The 19840-nt window shown below is 39.2% G+C and overlaps 1 protein-coding gene across 1 annotated transcript in view; it reads left to right on the top strand.

Annotated features, from left to right (window-relative positions):
- The window catches only part of ZNF471 (zinc finger protein 471), a 42876-nt gene extending 23860 nt beyond the window's left edge, over positions 1-19016 (top strand). The window contains exons 4-7 of the mRNA XM_003944028.4: positions 4643-4730; positions 10433-10559; positions 12325-12420; positions 16707-19016. Of these exons, the coding sequence (XP_003944077.2) occupies positions 4698-4730; positions 10433-10559; positions 12325-12420; positions 16707-18331 (1881 nt within the window). The 5' untranslated portion in view covers positions 4643-4697 and the 3' untranslated portion in view covers positions 18332-19016. The remainder of the gene's footprint in view (positions 1-4642; positions 4731-10432; positions 10560-12324; positions 12421-16706) is intronic.
- Positions 19017-19840: the final 824 nt, after the last annotated feature.

Genomic DNA, 19840 nt, shown 5'->3' with positions numbered 1-19840 from the left:
GATACGGGATGTGTGGGTGTGTGTGTGTAACACTGAGTGTCCAGAGCATGAGACGAGGATGTATTCGTGTGAGAGTGACACAGGCTAGAGAGACCAGTGAGTGTGAGAGGGGAGTGTGCCTGCGTGTGAAAGATGAGTATATGAGGCTCAGAGAATACGGGGTGTGTGGGTGTGTAAGTGTGTAACGCTGAGTGTCCAGAGCATGAGACCAGGATGTATTCGTGTGAGAGTGACACGGGCTAGAGTGAGAGAGACCAGTGAGTGTGAGAGAGATGGGTGTATGCCTGCGTGTGAAAGATGAGTGTGTGAGGCTCTGAGAGGATACGGGGTGTGTGGGTGTGTAAGTGTGTAATACTGAGTGTCCAGAGCACGAGACCAGCATGTATTCATGTGAGAGTGACACAGGCTAGAGTGTGAGAGACCAGTGAGTGTGAGAGGGGAGTGTGCCTGCGTGTGAAAGACGAGTGCGTGAGGCTCAGAGAATACGGGGTGTGTGGGTGTGTGAGTGTGTAACACTGAGTGTCCAGAGCATGAGACCAGGATGTATTCGTGTGAGAGTGACACGGGCTAGAGAGACCAATGAGTGTGAGAGGGGAGTGTGCCTGCATGTGAAAGACGAGTGTGTGAGGCTCAGAGGATACAGGGTGTGTGGGTGTGTAAGTGTGTAACACTGAGTGTCCAGAGCACGAGACCGGGATGTATTCATGTGAGAGTGACACGGGCTAGAGTGTGAGAGACCAGTGAGTGTGAGAGGGGAGTGTGCCTGCGTGTGAAAGATGAGTGTGTGAGGCTCTGAGAGGATACAGGGTGTGTGGATGTGTGAGTGTGTAATGCTGAGTGTCCAGAGCACAAGACCAGGATGTATTCGTGTGAGAGTGACACGGGCTAGTGTGAGAGACCAGTGAGTGTAAGAGAGGGGAGTGTGCCTGCGTGTGAAAGACGAGTGTGTGAGCCTCTGAGAGGATACGGGGTGTGTGTAACGCTGAGTGTCCAGAGCACAAGACCAGGATGTATTCGTGTGAGAGTGACACGGGCTAGAGTGTGAGAGACCAGGGAGTGTGAGAGGGGAGTGTGCCTGTGTGTGAAAGACGAGTGTGTGAGGTTCTGAGAGGATACGGGGTGTTTGGGTGTGTGAGTGTGTAACACTGAGTGTCCAGAGCACGAGACCGGGATGTATTCGTGTGAGAGTGACACGGGCTAGAGTGTGAGAGACCAGGGAGTGTGAGAGAGGAGAGTGTGCCTGCGTGTGAAAGACAAGTGTGTGAGACTCTGAGAGGATACGGGGTGTGTGGGTGTGTGAGTGTGTAACGCTGAGTGTCCAGAGCATGAGACCAGGATGTATTCATGTGAGAGTGACACGGGCTAGAGTGAGAGACCAGTGAGTGTGAGAGGGGAGTGTGCTTGCATGTGACGAGTATGTGAGGCTCTGAGAGGATACGAGGTGTGTGGGTGTGTAAGTGTGTAATGCTGAGTGTCCAGAGCACGAGACCAGGCTGTATTTGTGTGAGAGTGACACGGGCTAGGGTGTGAGAGACCAGTGAGTGTGAGAGGGGAGTGTGCCTGCGTGTGAAAGATGAGTGTGTGAGGCTCTGAGAGGATACGGGGTGTGTGGGTGTGTAAGTGTGTAACGCTGAGTGTCCAGAGCACAAGACCAGGATGTATTCATGTGAGAGTGACACGGGCTAGAGTGTGAGAGACCAGTGAATGTGAGAGAGATGGGTATGTGGCTGTGTGTGAAAGACCAGTTGGTTGGTGTGTGAGGCTCCATGAGAGGCTGGTGTGTGTGTGTGAGAGAGAGAGAGAAGGAGACTGTGCGAGGCCGAAGTGTGGGACTGTTGTGTGCTGACCTGTGAAAGGGAGACCGATGAGTGTGAGAAATGGGTGTTTTGGGTGAAAGACCTGTCAGTGTGTGAGGCAGTGGTTTGTATGTGTGCCTGACAGACTGTGAGAGACCAGAGTGTGAGACCAGGTGTGTTTGTGTGTGTGTGTGTAATAGACCAGAGCGTGTGACCAGTGAGTGTGAGAGAGATGAGCATGTGCTTGTGTGTGAAAGACCAGTCGTTATGTGAGGCTCCTTGAGAGGCTGGTGTGTGTGTGACAGAGAAAGAGACTAAACTGTGAGAGTCCAAAGAGTGAGACCGGTTTGTTGCGGTGAGTTTGTGAGAGAGAGGGAGGCGATCAAAGTATGAGTCAAATTTATGTTTTTTGGCATACAACTTCTAATATCCTTGGAATCTCCAAAGTATTAAGTATCTTTTTGTATGCTAATGATTGGTAGGCTGGCAGCCTGTAGGTAGATCATGGTAAGGGCTGGTGAACAGAAAGACTTACGCAAGATTAGAGGGTTGGGATTATCAGCCCCATCCTCAATCTCCAGGGAGAGGAAAGGGAGCCACAAGTTAAACTGATCATCAGTGGTCAGTGATTTAACCAGTCATGCCTAAGGAACGAAGTGTCCATAAAAACCCAAAAGGACTGGGTTCAGCGCACTTCCAGTTAGCTTAACAATGGAGGTTCCTGTAGGATGAGCCCTACCCTACATAACCTTGTCCTATGCATTTCTTCACTTCCTTTGTAATATCCTTTATCATTACAAACATGTTTCCTTAAGTTCTGTTAGCTGCCCTAGCAAATTAACTGAATGCAAGGAAGGGGTCATAGGAACCCTGATTTATAGCCAGTCAGTCAGAAGCACAGGCAAAACAACCTGGGGCTTGCAATTGGCATTGGAAGTGGGGAGCAATTTTCTAGGACTGAGCCCTCAACCTCTGGGATCTTATGCTATCTCCAGGTAGATAGTATCAGAATTGAGTTACCCAAGAGGTCACCCAACTGATATTCACTGAAGAATTTATTGCTTGCCTGGTGTGTGTGTTTGAAGACGCCCACACATCTGGTCTTATAACTGTTTTGTGTTGGGAGAGTAGAGTAGGGGAAAAGTTTGTTTTTCCTCTTTGTCACCTGAGTGTGTTATCAGGGACTGGATTGTGAGAATCCAGAGTGCGAGACCAGGGTATATCAATGTCTGAGAGAAACAGATGTGCCTGTGTAAAAGATTAACAATAATGGGACTCCCTGGAGTCTGAGAAAGATCATGTGTGTGTCTGAGTAAAAGCAAGGGACTAGACAGAGTTCAGTGATTGTGAGAGACTGAGATATGTTGGTGTGAGTGTGTGAGAGACCAGTGGGTATGTGAGAGACTGGAGTGTGTCTCTGTGTCTGGCCTGGGAGGTTGTGGGAGAATGTATCACAGCATGAAAAAGATTGGAGTGAGAGTGACCACTAGGTATTATGTGTGGTTTGATAAAGTAGTTGGAATGTGAGAGGCCAGAGTGTGTTTGTGTATCTGTGTGACATACTGGAGTGTGTGAGTAATTGAGGCCTCTGAAAGGTACCAGTGAATGTGTATGTATGAGAAACCATCATGTTTGTGTGTTTGAAAGAGGGAAAGACTAGTGATGTTGTTGTGTCAGAGACTAAAATGGGTGAGAAAGAAACTATGTGAACCATGGTGTTACTCACAAGGCTTTACAAATATAAACTCTGTGAGGCTGTGGACCTTGCATGTGTGAGTGAGACAGAGATAAGGGACAGCGAGCTATGTGTGTGAGAGAAATAAGATTAGGGCTATGTGTGAAGGTGTTAGTGAATCACCATGTGTGCTTATATTCATGTTCGCAGACAATGGAAATATGACTCTGTGTGCTTGTTTTGGGGTACTTGTGATTGTGTCCTCTGTGTGACCAGGAAACCTGTGTTAGTGTTTGTATGTCACCCTGTATACCTGTAATTGTGGCCCTGTATGACTGCTGTGTATGGAGAGACTACTTGGAAGATTGATAGGATTGGATTCTTCATGAGTGTGGCTGTTCGGAGTTGTGTGTTGCCAGGATAGGAATGGTGGAATAGAATTCCTGTCGCCAATCTAAGAGCTTCAGTAAGAAACAAAAGCTGGGGTTACTGAAGCTCCTAACTGAAGCAAGAGACACCCTCAATTATTTGTGACAGGAGTGTAAATAAAGGGGCTGGGACAGAGGTGAGAGTGAAAGTGGCAGAAGTGAGTGCTAAAGGTTCCATTCATTGTTTCAGGGTGAGGAAAGTGAAACATTTCCGGGAGGGCGATGGGGGGTTGAGTGAAGACGGAGGATAACCCTGGCCTCTGTTGGCATTTGGGAGTCACATTTTATATTTTCTTTTCTTTTTTTTTTTCCCCCGAAAACCCATCCATCTGGCTCAAAAAGGGGTTAGATTTTCGAACAGTAGACTTTTCAAAGCATGAGGCAGAGACCCAAGAAGAGAATGACTTCACCTTTACCTGTGAAATAGAGGCAATAACTCTTTTGTAGGATTATTTCAAAATAAAGTGAGAGAATATAATCCATGCAGAGTACTTAATACATCTATTTTTATTCATAATGAGATCAAAGAATGGGAAGGCAGCTCTTGGAAAAAGATTAAATTTAGGACCTCAAGCATGAAAAAAAAGTTATTTAAGTTATGGCTCTTCAGTGGCCATAGGTTGCTCATACCCAGTTATGTGAAAATGGACCAACCAAGGCTGGGAAGAAGAAGACAGTTTTAGGCTAGTGATTCTGGAAATGCAGCAACCTTTCATCTCTCACTAAGCTTTCCCTTCCTTCAGCCTTGCCCTCCCAAGACACTGTTCTTCAAGAGAGAGACCAGAAGAGAAGGCAAAAATGAATGTTGAAGTATTAAAAGTCATATCCCAGGTTAGTTGAAATTTTCTTTCTCTTCATGAAAGGCAGTCTTTCTGTTTAGGACTTATATGTAATGGAAAATTCCCTGATTAAAAGTCCAAGAGCCTAGTTCCCACTTGTCTCAGGGGCCACTGTCTTTAATTACCTAATTATTGAGTAATAACTGTATACAAAGTCATGGAGGCCCTTCTGAGGTTCCTCTTCCCACCTTGTGTACATTTTAAATTTAGTGTTGACCCTTGTGAAAAGACTTGATTTATGTTGTATGGAATATACATATGGACATCTTAGTACTAGTGAGTTGGATTCCAGGTTAAGTGTGTATCCAGTGCCTCTCCTATACATAGAATACATCAGGAATTATTCCTCTAGCTAACTTTTTGTCCAAATCTCTAATTATGTCTTTAAGATAAATTCTTTAAAATTTTTTCTTTACATTTTAAGTATGAATTTCCAAACTCATTTGTTCACTTGAAGAATCTTGTTGTACTTAATTTTTGCAGATTTTATAAATTTAAATAGGTGATATGTTCACATGATACAAAATTCAAAAACAAATTTCACTCTTTCCTCCCAGTTCTTTTAAGAAGTTATTCTCAACTTCTATTTCATTTAGAGCCATGTTATGCCTTTGTATATACATAAATACTTTCTTCCCTTCAACGTTAATGGTTTTCTGTGTCCTGTTGGTGAAATTTTTGTCTATCTTTAAGTCCTCTTTTTCTTCTAAGATTCGTTTTGTCCTTCATAGTTAAGTTTCTGGTAAGCTTAGACTTGATTTTTGTGGTTTTTCTATCATGACAGGGCTGAAATTACGTTGAATTTTTATGTTAAACTTAATTTACATTAGATTTTTATGTTAAATTTTTACATTAAATGTATAATTTATAAAAAGTAAGGCAGAGATTTATTTTTCAAGTTGGCACAATGTCATTAATTGAATTATTCATCTCATTCTAATTTGAAATGCCCCCTATATCATGCACTAAATTCCTGTGAATATTTGGTTTTGTTGCTGTACTACACTCCGTTTTTTACTTGAATTTCTGCTTTTAATCTTTTAATTTTTAAATACCATCATACTGCACATGTATAAGGAACCATGTATTCAAAAAGAACCCTTAATTCTCCCGTTGTGAAATTCCCTTTACATTTTTTCTAAGTGGAAAATATGTTTTCATGACATGCATGAGTGTCAGATGTCCATAATTATTGCTTAATTAATTTAATTATATGTTTCATATTGAAAATTATGTTAAATTAATTTTGAAACACTGCTTTTCTTTCTTCCACTGTCAGAGTTCATCAGATATTTTACAATATTTACATGGATTCTGGGCATCTGTGTCTTTCTCAGCATTAAAACCATTTTGTGAATTATCTAACATAATTTTCCAAAGATAAAGACCTTTTAGAGTTCATGTGCCTGATGTTGTCATTAAAATTCTATCTGAAGTCACAAGCACCAGTTAACACAACAGGATTTTTTCCCCTACCCCCCCGACAGTATGCCCTATAGAAGGAAGTTGGGATCTCCACAATACCACTTACTGTCTTTGGTTTTGATGTTTAACCTCATATTGCTGAATAATGTTCTGTACACTATTTCTTGATTATTTTAGTTTTAGAAATTGTCTAGTAACCTACTAACACTATAGCTGATAAACATACAGTGCATTTTTAACCCCACCACTTGAAATGCTCACATACATACTTTTTTGATAGACTTTGAACATTCTCATTATTTTTGTTTTCAGTCAGTGTTCAGGATAGCTTACTGTCTTTCATCAATTTGGAAATTTTTCAACCACTATCTTTTCAAATATTCTGAAACTTTCCTTTTTCTAAGATTACAATTATATAAATGTTATTTTTCACAGTTATTTATATGCCACTTATGCTTTAATTCTCTCTTTAACACTCTAATCTCCTGTTAAGATCATAATGGAATTCTTAACTTCTGTTATTGAATACATAGTCTAGAACTTCTATTTAATTATTTTATGTAATTTTCTGTTTTCTTCTTGAATTCACTCTTCCATTTTAGCTCCTTAAAAATATTTTCATAATATTTTGATATCCTTGTTGGATAATTCCATTATCTGGATCTCTTGTGTGTTTCTATTTTCTGATTTTTTGAAAATTATCTTGATTTTTGTCTTAAATGCCTCATTTTGGGTTTAGTGCTAGACTTTATATTTTTTTAAAAAATAATTTGAAGCTTTGATGTCTTCCTCTTGAGAAGGTTTACTTAAAATTTTTATTTTTTAGAATAGTTTTAGGTTTGTGGAAAAATTGTAGAGATGGTGTAGAGAAATTTTATATCACACGAAGCTTTCCCTATTAACATCTTACATTAGTGTGGTACATTTGTTAAAATTAATGAACCAATATTGATACATTATTAGTGACTAAAGTTCATGCTTAGTTTAGATCTTCTTTCCTTTTCTTAACTTTTTAATTTAATTTAATTAATTAATTTTTTTTGAGACAGAGTTTTACTCTGTCGCCCAGGCTGGAGTGCAGTAGCAGGATCATGGTTCACTATAACCTGCTCCGCCAATTCAAGTGATTCTCATGCCTCAGCCGCCTGAGTAGCTGGGATTATAGACATGCACCACTGCATACAGCCCATTTGGGTTTTGCCATGTTGTCCTTGCCATGCTGTGTAGGCTAGTCTGAAGCTTTTGGCCTCAAGTGATTTCACTGGTCTCAAGTGATCCACTGGCCTCGGCCTCCCAAAGTGCTGGGATTGTAAGTGTGAGCCACTGCACCTGGCCAGGTTTTCTTAGGTTTTAGCTAATGTCCTTTTTCTGTTCCAGGATCATATCTGGGAAACTACATTACATTTAGTAGTCATATTTCTTTCTTTTTATTTATTTATTTATTTTTATTGCATTTTAGGTTTTGGGGTACATGTGAAGAACATGCAAGATTGTTGCATAGGTACACACATGGCAGTGTGGTTTGCTGCCTTCCTTCCCCTCACCTGTATCTGTCATTTCTCCCCACATTTAGTAGTCATATTTTTTTTTTTTTTTGAGACGGAGTTTCGCTCTTGTTACCCAGGCTGGAGTGCAATGGCGCGATCTCGCCTCACCGCAACCTCCGCCTCCTGGGTTCAGGCAATTCTCCTACCTCAGCCTCCTGAGTAGCTGGGATTACAGGCACATGCCACCATGCCCAGCTAATTTTTAGTATTTTTAGTAGAGATGGGGTTTCACCATGTTGACCAGGATGGTCTCGATCTCTTGACCTCGTGATCCACCCGCCTTGGCCTCCCAAAGTGCTGGGATTACAGGCTTGAGCCACCGCGCCCGGCCAGTAGTCACATTTCTTAAGACTCCTCTTAGCTGTGATAGTTTTTTATACTTTGCTTATTGATAACCTTGTCAGCATTGAGGAATACTCAGATATTTTGTAGAATGTCTCAAATCTGATGTTTTTTCATGATTAGACTAGGGTAATGTATTTTGGGGAGGAAGATTGCAGAGAGGTAAAGTTCTTTTTTCATCACATCAAATCAGGAGTGCACTCTGTTTATTACTGTTTATTACTGTTAATGTTAATCAGTGTTAATTAACTTTGAGGGAGTGTTTGTCAGATTTCTCTATAATAAGGTTACTCTTTTTCCCTCACTTTTCCATACTATACTGTTGGCAAGGGCAAACATAAATCATTTAGAAATCTTCTGAATATTTGCCTATTTTCCTCATTTATTTATTTAAGTCGTTTATTTAGTCTTAATTAATTTAGTCTTAATACTCCTGGAAATTTCATAAATTTTCTGATACCTTGTAATAAATGCTTTTTTTCTTAAAAAGAAAAAAGAATTACAAGATTACAAGCTCTTCAGATCCATTGGGATTTACTTCATTCATCATAGCATTATCAGTTAAAAAAATTACTAGATATACATGTATGCATATATATAAAGTTATTCTGTAGATATTGGTAAGTCTGGTAGTATATATACCAAATTATTAAACATGAGCACCAGAATCAAAAGCAATCAATTTTTTCTGTGGGAACAGCCAAAGCTCCTATTTCCTTAATAGTCACCAAAATTATCCTAAATATTGGAAAGATTGTGAGCAGCTTTTGCTTGCATTGAGGAATTCATCTCATTTCATTTGATAAGAATATGTAAATGGTGGTTCTTAGTTCTCAACTCACTAGATGAAAACTAGAATTTAGGAAAACCATGAGTTCACAGAGAAGCTTAAACAATTGTGTAATTCTTTTATATGTAATAATAGCAAACATTCTTCTAAAGGTGTTTATATCTTCTAAAGTCCCATACATTGAATATCCGTTTAAAATTTGCTTTTAAATGCCAATCTTTAGAACAAAGACAGGATACAGAGATTCCTGTTTAAAAGCATATTAGAATATTGTGCTCATAACCTTGTCTTTATTTAGTTATATATTTTTTTTTTTTTTTTTTGAAGCAGAGTTTCGCTCTTGTTACCCAGGCTGGAGTGCAATGGCGCGATCTCGGCTCACTGCAACCTCCGTCTCCTGGGTTCAGGCAATTCTCCTGCCTCAGCCTCCTGCGTAGCTGGGATTACAGGCATGTGCCACCATGCCCAGCTAATTTTTTGTATTTTTAGTAGAGACGGGGTTTCACCATGTTGACCAGGATGGTCTCGATCTCTCAACCTCGTGATCCACCCGCCTCGGCCTCCCAAAGTGCTGGGATTACAGGCTTGAGCCACCGCGCCCGGCCCTATTTAGTTATATTTTTGATAACTTTACAAATTAGGCACTGACGTTAAGAAGATACTCATTTTCAATGGAAAAAATCTGAAGGTGAAAAATGCCCACGATAACTTTTAAAATTTCTTACAACCTACTGGTTATAACTGGTCATTAATTTTAATCTAAGAACATTTAAAAGTTATAACTTCAATTTCATTTTGTTCTGCAACTGTGAGTACAACCAACCATGGGTGGAAAACACAGTATTCACTGATACATACATAAGAAAAGTGCATTCTAAATGTGTTTTTATTGTTTTGTGGGGGAAAAAGTCAGCCACATCGGCTTAATACCTTTCCCCTATCCCTGCCAATAAAATGTGGATTGCACGGAGTATCATTTGAAAAATATCGATTTAGATATTCTTCTTAAGCTGTTTTTTTTTTGAGACGAGTCTTGCTCTGTCGCCCAGGCTGGAGTGCAATGGCATGATCTCTGCTCACCCCAACTTCTGCCTCCTGGGTTCAAGCAATTCTTCTGCCTCAGCCTCCCGAGTAGCTGGGATTATAGGCATGCACCACCATGCCCAGCTAATTTTTTGTATTTTTAGTAGAGATGGGGTTTTACCATGTTGGCTAGGTTGGTCTGGAACTCCTGACCTTATGATCTGCCCACCTTGGCTTCCCAAAGTGCTAAGATTACAGGTGTGAGCTACCACGCCCAGCCCTTTTTATGCTCTTAAAGGTTCAATACAGATATGTGTTCTTCCTCGAAGCCCTTTTCACTGCCAAGTAGTTACGCACCCATATTTCCCTGTGTTCAGAATGGATTAGCACCATTGTACCCAATGCAGTTAAATACTTCAATAAGTACTATTTTCCGGTGTATCTTCATATTTGTGTTTTTTATCTTCTATGAGTTATTTATCACATGAAGTAGAGACGTTTTGGATCAACTCGGAGTTATCGTTGGACATGAGCATTGGTTGGTTAAGAATATATTTGTTACTTCAGGACTTGGTGACATTCAAGGATGTAGCAATAGATTTTTCCCAGGAAGAATGGCAATGGATGAACCCTGCTCAGAAGCGATTATACAGGAGTATGATGTTGGAGAACTATCAGAGCCTGGTATCACTTGGTGAGGATCTTTTCCCTCCTTCATAGTCTACCTTTAAGGAACTTTTATGTTTTTATGTATTATTAAATTTGCTTTTATTATACGTAGGTCAGAATGGAATCTAGGAATGGAATCTGAGAAACAGAGGGTATTGAGGGGATTGAAGAAAACTGGAGATTTAGAGTTAGTGAATTTTGTGAATATGAGATATTCCATGCATACACCCTTAAGGCAGTTGGAAACATAGGACGCATTATGAATCTCACCAGTCTCCTGGGTTTCCTTGGTGTCTCTCTCCTGAAGAATTATTATCACCGCTAGATAATAACAGCATTCACAAAGAATATAGCTAGATTACTACAAGTTCAGAATGTCACTTTTAAAATCTGTATCTTTGTATTAACTTGTGAAAAGTAAACCAGGAAGACACAAACTGTGAAAATGGCTTCAGATCATTTACTCTTAGGGAAATTTATATGGACCTTTCTTCTAAGCACTGGGGCTACCTCATGGACTAGATTAGCTTTTTGTTCTCTAGAAGCCCTTTTCTTTTGATTATGCTTGTGGTTCATTGAGCTTCTTGAAACGAAGTTTATATCTTAAACCAAATTTTTAGCCATTATTTCTTCAAAGTATTTCTGTTCTTTTCTGTTTTGGGACTTGAGTTGCACACATGCTAGATTGTTTGATATTGTGCCCTGGGTAACTAAGGATTGTTTCACTTTTTTAAATCTTTGCTCTCTGTTTCTCAGATGGGATAATTTCTCCCCCCTCCTTTTTTTTTTTTTTTTTTTTTTTTTTTTGAGACAGAGTCTCATTCTGTCACACAGGCTGGAGTGCAGTGACATAATCTTGGCTCACCATCTCCCAGGTCCAAGCAATTCTCTTGCCTTAGCCTCCCAGGTAGCTGTGATTACAGGTGCTCACCACCATACCCAGCTAATTTTTGTATTTTTCGTAGAGATGGGGTTTCACGATGTTGCCCAGGTTGGTCTCAAACTTCCGACCTCAGGTGATCCACCCACCTCAGCCTCCCAGAGTACTGGGATTACAGGTGTGAGCCACCGTGCCCAGCTCAGTTTGGATAATGCTGTTGATTTATAGTCAAATTCCTTGACTCTAGTGAATGTTTAAGTTTCAGATGTTATATTTTTTAAATTATAGAATATTTATTTGGTTCTTCTTAGAGTTTTTATTCTGAGATTTCCTGTGTGTGCATTTATTACAAGTATATTTGCCTTCATATTATTATTTATATAATAACAGCTGTTTTAAAATCATGTGCCAATTCCAATGTCTTTGTTATTGCAGTGTGAGTGTCCCATTGCTTGCTTTTTCTAATGGGCATGATTCACTTTTTCCTTTTCTTATGTCAAGTAATTTTGAGTTTTATTATGGATGCTATAAATAAAACACTGTAGAGCCTCTGGATTCTGTCATATTCTCCTGAAGAGTATTGATTTTTTTTTTTAAAGCAGGCAAGTAACTCAGAACTTCAAACTCTGTTTTCTAAGGACCTTTTAAAATACTTCATTTACTACTGGGTGATAATATTCAGAAAATGTCGGGCTAAATTTCTGCCCTCAAGCCCCTAATAAAGAGTTCATAGAGTTAACTGTTAGCAATCTCATTAGGCTATTCCAGAATTTTGTGTAGTCTGTCCTTCAAATGTGCTTTATCTCTTCTCTAGTATTCCTGCTGTAGCATTCCACCAGAATTAAGGTACTGATTTCTAGTTCTGAAATAACCCAAAACATGGCCAATTTTCATATCTTTTTATATGCAGGTCTTTGTGTTTCTAAGCCGTACGTAATCTCCTTATTGGAGCAAGGGAGAGAGCCTTGGGAGATGACAAGTGAGATGACAAGAAGCCCATTCTCAGGTGAGTGTGGAAGAATCAGAGAGGGGAATCTTTTTGACATAATAGCTCAGCCATTTTTAGAGGTGATACCTTCTAACTTAAGCATCTCAGAAACTCTTCATAAGCCTTACAGGCCTGGGAAGAAAACTGAAACTTTAATGCTTAACATGGGCCCCTCAGATATCTTCTCTTCTACTTGACTGTCTTCTTTCCAATAACTAAGATTCTCTAGAGATTAGAGAACCTTAAATCTCTAAGATTTTTATTTTGCAAAAGTCTTTATTCAGCTCCTTACCATCCTCTCTTTTGCTTGGCCATACAAACTTATATAACCTTCTGTATTTCTTCAGTCTTTCTTAATTCTTGAATTAGGGGCTGATTACAAATTATAATGTACCCTGCGACTCTTTCATTCCTCTCCTGTATCAGATAGGAAAGATCTAAATCCTGTTAACCTCTCCCTGATCAGCTCCTTCTTTTATAACCTCATTCTTTATTCCTTTTCAGCTTTTTCATCATACTTTAGTCCAGAGTTTGCTAAATTATGTGAATTACCCAGAGTATGTTTCAAGTGAGTTGCAGGTATACCAAGCTACTAAGTTTCTCAAGAGCCTTGGGAGACTAGATGGGTCCGGTGGTAATTCTAAATCTGATTGCATCTGGGTCACAGGCAGTATCATTCTTTTGCCTGCTCCACCTGTGTTTTACAAATGTCAATTTGAATGAGTGTTCATCTAGCCCAAGAGTCAACTTTTCTGGACTCACCAAGCTTTTTACTAGCACAGGCATTTGCATTACCTGTTTCCTCTACCCAGAATATTTCTCTCTTGAGTCTGTCTATCCTGAATATCAAGTCAGAGCTAAAAAAGCATCTCAACAGAGGCCTTCCCTAACCACCTTATGTAATGAACATTCACCCATCCCAACCCAGTAACTTAACTATTCACCAAATCACTGTTTCTTTTCTTCCTAACACTCAGGAAAGCCTAAAATTAACTTGTTTATTGTTTGATGTTTATATTCTGACTCTCTCACTGAAATGGAAGTTTCAAAAGACATTTTGGATAAAATATTTTATGCCTATATAAAATTCTTCTTTCCCTTCTGTAATAGTGTTTGGGGTTTACATTTTGGATAATTTGGATTCTAAGCTTTTTGTGTCCTCCAAATACAGGAGTCCCCCTAGTCAAACCTTTGCCTTCTGCAATTTGTTACCCACAGTACACCGCTCTCCAAAAATGTTAAATGGAAAATTCTAGAAATATACAATTTATGTGTTTTAAGTTGTGCACCATTCCGAGTTTCATGGTGAAGTCTTGCACCTTTCTGTTCTGTCCTGCCCAGCTCATGAGTCATTTCTTTACGTAGTACATCCATGCTGTATGCTGTGCCTGCCTGTTAGCCTCTTAATCTCATCTAGCTTTCCAGATCTGTTGCTTGTAGTGAATATAGGGTTCACTGTTATGCCAGGTTTCTGGCAGCCACTGGGGTCTTGAACTGTATCCATTGTGGATAACAAGGAATGGCTATACCCACACATCAGAAGGGAAATAGACTCTGCTTAGATGCACTTTATACTTCAGTGTTATATGAAGATGGCATCTTCCTTAAACAGAGAAATAGAAAGGAACTTTCCTGATAATTGGCCCTGTAGAGAGCAAGTGGAAGAGGGGAAAAGGAACAAGCTATAAGTCTGGTAGGATACTGAGTCAATGGGTAGATATAAGTATTATTGTATGTAAAGATATCTCAGTGTCTGTTAAAAAAAAAAAGGCCACAAAATTAGGAACAATCGTGGCTCTCTGTAGGAAATTGGAGTTGAAGACAATCTTCATGTGACAAAAAAGTAAAATGTGAGAAAGCAGTAGGTGATGGACTCAGCTTTCTGTGTCTTTGTCTAGTATTGTTCTCTTCAGTCTGTCTGTGTAGGAAAAATTATAGGTGATTAGTTCATTAATGCTACATTACCTCAATTATTGAAGCATGGGTGCCCTGGTCTCAATGGTCGTGTGCCCCTGAAATTCATGTTGAAATCGTCTTCTCTAGAATGATGATGGTAGGTGGGGACCTTGGGAGGTGATTAGGTCATGAGGGACCATGAATGGGATTATTATCTTTATAAAAGGCCTTGAAGGAGCTTCCTTGCCCCTTCCACTTTGTGAGGAAACAGCAAGAAGGCACCATCTGAGAGAGCCAGCCCCTGCCACATCTGCCTGGGCCTTGGTCTTAGACTTCCCAGTCTATAGATCTGTGAGAAATAAATTAGCCATGCCTGGCTAATTTTTCTATAAGTATATTAATCTATTTAGTTATAAGTGTTGTTTATAAGTGTATTAGTCTGTTCTCACGCTACTAATAAAAACATACCTGAGACTGGGTACTTTATAAAGGAAAGAGGTTTAACTGACTTACAGTTCCACATGGCTAGGGAGGCCTCACAGTCATGGCAGAAAGTGAAGGAGGAGCAAAGGCACATCCTACTCAACCTCCCAAAGTGCCGGGATTATAGGCATGAGCCACCTTTCCCTCTGGTTTTCTTGCAGTATCACCTCTTCAATACAAATTTCTTTACATTTTACTGATGACTTTTTATATATGCCCAGATTTCTCCTATCTATGGTAAGTGATGTAGCAATAGTATTTTTTTGTGGAGTTTTATTCTTGTCACCCAGGCTGGAGTGCAATGGTGCAGTCTTGGCTCACTACAACCTCTGCCTGCTGGGTTCAAGCAATTCTCCTGCTTTAGCTTCCCAGGTAGCTGGAATTACAAGCAGGTGCCACCAGGCTCAGCTAATTTTGTCTTTTCAGTAGAGGCAGGGTTTCACCACATTAGCCAGGCTGGTCTTGAACTCCTGACCTCAGGTGATCCACTTGCTTTGGCCCCTCAAAGTGCTGGGATTGCAGGCGTGAGCCACTGCACCCGGCTGATGTAGCCATAATTTTTAAACTGCATTTATTCCTTCTCTGAACTTATATTCTAGGTCAGGAAATAAGAAAGTTATTACTTATGTGGTAGTAAATATGAATGAGACTAAAAGTAGTGATGTCAACCTATATGTTATTATAAAATTCATTTCCTCAAAAGGGGAAATGATAAAACCCTGTTAAGAAGCAGCTTAAGGCACTGGGTACAGTGGCTTACACCTGTAATCTTAGCTACTCAAGAGAAGGTGGGAAGATTGCTTAAGCCCAGGAGTTAGTGAACTATGATCGTGCCAGTGCATTCTAGCCTGGACAACTGAATGAAACTCTTTTTAAAAAAATAAAAAGTAAAAAGATGGTCTAAGAAGTGATAATTATACTAGGCTGTTGAAAGTAAGATGAACAGAAAAATCTCTTAATATGCAGATTAAAGTTCAGGGAATCTGAGAATTGAAGAATTCAGTGTATTGAAACATGTAGATGGTTTCATGGGAACACCATTTTCTGATTATGAAAAGATAACTGTAGGATTTCACCTAAATCCTAAGATAATCACAGACCTTAGGGTTTGTGGTTACTGGAGATCTCTAGAAACTTTTGAGCAGCAGTAGTGATACAATATTGGTATTTCAACAAAATTAACATAATTATATATGAAAACCAATTACAAGTGGAAGAGAGTAGATGAAGAAAGCTTAATTTATAGTCTGTTAGGTTAATACAGGCATGAAATATTACCATTGCAGACTGTTTCTCTAGGATTTCATCCTACATTGAGTTTTTTGTTTAATTTTGTTTTTTTGAGACAGGGTCTTGCTCTGTTGCCCAGGCTGTAGTATAGTAGGGCTATCATGGCTCACTGCACTCTCAACCTCCTGGGCTCAAGTGATCCTTTGACCTCAGCTGCCTGAGTAGCTGGGACTACAGGCATGCACCACCATACTTGACTAATTTTTGTATTTTTTGCAGAGATGGGTTTTTGCCATGCTGCCCAGGCTGGTCTTGAACTCCTGGGCCCAAGCAATCTATTCATCTTGGCCTCCCAAAATGCTGGATTATAGGCATGAACCACTACACCTGGCCCATTTAGTTTTCTTAATCACCTTTTCCGTGTTCTGTATTTCTTAGAGTCTCCCTGGTTACTTTCTAGTTGACATGTCTGTACATCACAGGTTTTGTGAGATTTATTAAATATTTTTAAATTACCTTTTTCACAATGTCTCCTTTGTTGTAGCCCATGATAAAGGGAACATTCACTTTTTAATATACATCTTTCAGACTGGGAATCTATATATGAGACACAGGAATTACCTCTGAAGCAGTTCATTTATGATGTTGTGGCCCATGATAAAGGGAACATTCACTTTTTAATATACATCTTTCAGATTGGGAATCTATATATGAGACACAGGAATTGCCTCTGAAGCAGTTCATTTATGATGATGCATGCATGGAGGGAATTACAAGCTATGGACTTGAGTGTTCCACTTTTGAAGAAAATTGGAAATGGGAAGACCTTTTTGAGAAGCAGATGGGAAGTCCAGAGATGTTTAGCCAGCAAGAAACAATCACTCATAAAGAAACCCTCACTAAGGAAACAGAATTCAAATATACTAAATTTGGGAAATGTATCCATCTGGAGAACATGGAAGAGAGTATTTATAATCACACATCAGATAAAAAATGCTTCTCCAAAAATTCTATGGTAATAAAATGCAAGAAAGTCTGTGCAGGAAAGAAGCTTTTTAAATGTAATGAATGTGACAAAACCTTCACCCATAGCTCATCCCTTACTGTTCATTATAGAATTCATACTGGTGAAAAACCATATGAATGTGAAGAATGTGGGAAAGCCTTCAAGCAGAGGCAACACCTTGCTCAACATCACAGAACACATACTGGAGAGAAACTCTTTGAATGCAAAGAATGTAGGAAGGCCTTCAAACAGAGCGAACACCTTATTCAACATCAAAGAATCCATACTGGAGAAAAACCATATAAATGTAAGGAATGTAGAAAAGCTTTCAGACAGCCTGCACACCTTGCTCAGCATCAGAGAATTCATACTGGAGAGAAACCTTATGAATGTAAAGAATGCGGCAAAGCCTTCAGTGATGGCTCATCTTTTGCTCGACATCAGAGATGTCACACTGGCAAAAGACCCTATGAATGTATTGAGTGCGGGAAGGCTTTTAGGTATAACACATCTTTTATTCGTCACTGGAGGAGTTATCATACTGGAGAGAAGCCTTTTAATTGCATCGATTGTGGGAAAGCCTTCAGTGTTCACATAGGACTTATTCTACATAGGAGAATTCATACAGGAGAGAAACCTTACAAATGTGATGTGTGTGGAAAAACCTTCAGCTCTGGTTCATCCCGTACTGTACATCAGAGAATTCACACAGGAGAGAAACCTTATGAATGTGATACTTGTGGGAAAGACTTTAGTCATCATGCATCACTCACTCAGCATCAAAGAGTACATTCTGGAGAGAAACCTTATGAATGCAAGGAATGTGGGAAAGCCTTTAGGCAGAATGTACACCTTGTTAGTCATTTGAGAATTCATACTGGTGAAAAACCCTATGAATGTAAAGAATGTGGAAAAGCTTTTAGAATCAGTTCACAGCTGGCTACTCATCAGAGAATTCATACTGGAGAGAAGCCTTATGAATGTATTGAATGTGGAAATGCTTTCAAACAGAGATCACACCTTGCCCAACATCAGAAGACTCATACAGGAGAGAAACCTTATGAGTGTAATGAATGCGGGAAAGCCTTCAGCCAAACTTCCAATCTTACTCAACATCAAAGAATTCATACAGGAGAGAAACCCTATAAATGTACTGAATGTGGAAAGGCTTTTAGTGATAGCTCATCCTGTGCTCAACATCAAAGACTTCACACTGGCCAAAGGCCCTATCAGTGTTTTGAATGTGGGAAGGCATTCAGAAGAAAGTTGTCCTTAATATATCACCAAAGAGGTCATACTGGAAAAGAACCTTAAGAATGTAGTGCATGTGGCCAAGCCTTTAGTTATCATCAATTCCTTACTGTTGATCAGAGAAATCCCATTGGTTAAAAAACATAAATGTAAGAAATAAAGAAAAACCCTCAGCCAGATTGAACACTTTACATGGAAGAATTCATACTACACAGAGGTCTTTAAAATGTTAAGAATGTGCAAACGTCTTCAGACAAAATGCATACCTTCCTCATCAGTGAGTTCCTTTCAGGCATCCAGCTGTTCCTCACCTGCAACATCACTGGATCCTGTCGACATACCTGCTAAATATTTTTGGAATTCATCCACTCTTTTGGTTCCCTAGTCTGAAACACAGTCATTTCATCTGGACTGTTTCAATCATCATACAACCTTTTGTCTTCCCTGGGCCACACTGGAAGAAGAAAAATTGTCTTGTGCCACACATATAATACACTAACATTAACAATATTTAATGAGCTAAGAAAAAAAAAGTCTGTGTGTAATTTTAGTGATACACCAACACAGATAACAAAGAAGTCATTGAATTCAAGAGTTTGGACACCGATGAATTCTAAAACTTTTGTATCCTCTTTTATCCCTTTTGCATTAATATTATAGCCACAGTGATCTTTCAAAAATGCAAATTAAATTAGTCTCTTAAAACTCTAGTTAAAATATTTGATGCATAATAAAGTTCTTAGCAAAATTATCAACTAATACTAAATGCTTGGTAAATGTTAGGTAAGTATTCTTCAGAGTTGATGTAAATTATTTTTAAGCAGTGTACTCTTGAAAGCAGTAGGGCAATTGTAAAAATGTTGGAACCAAAACAGTATCTTTTTTTTAAAACTAAAAAAAAGTTTTTAGATAGGGTCTTCCTGTGTTACCCAGGCTGGTCTCAAACTCTTGTGCTCAAGTGATCCTCCCACCTCATTCCCAAGTAGCTGGGATTACAGGCAACCAGCCTGACTTAAAATAGTATCCTAAGGTAGACAGTGATGAGCACATGTAGTGTGCTTAACATTTAGTATTATAATAAAACATCACAGTGACACTCTCATGATTAAGGCTGTGTTCCATTGTTGGTGAGGAAACTAATTATGACCTGATACATAGAACATGTTTTAAGAAGTGGCTATATAGCTCTGGATAAAATGAACAAAAGAATTAGAATTTCTGGGGAGAATATATGCAAGACTATATTTAGTCAAGTTAAAAAAGTCACTAATGTTTAAATGAAGAAAGAGAAATTAATATAGTCCCATTTCAACATGTGGGTTCACAGATTTATTCTAGTGTTCCAAGGATCCATTAGTAAAGTTGTTCTGGAGTTTATTAAAACATACACTCTCTCTCTCTCTCTCTCTCTCTCTCTCTCTCTCTCTCTTAAAATCTCCCACTTCTTTGATGAGGTTAAGTCAACTGTGATATCAAACCAAGGGGAATAAATGAAATTATAGGTGAATTTACTTAGTTTTATACAAAAGGAAATTGTTAGCCTCTGCTGATGGAGAACAGAGGCTCTGAATA

Source organism: Saimiri boliviensis, chromosome 14 (assembly GCF_048565385.1).
Source record: "Saimiri boliviensis isolate mSaiBol1 chromosome 14, mSaiBol1.pri, whole genome shotgun sequence".
In the NCBI taxonomy this organism is placed as follows: domain Eukaryota; kingdom Metazoa; phylum Chordata; class Mammalia; order Primates; family Cebidae; genus Saimiri; species Saimiri boliviensis.
The sequence above is the reverse complement of the archived record's forward strand: the minus strand, read 5'-3'. Positions and strand labels throughout refer to the sequence as shown.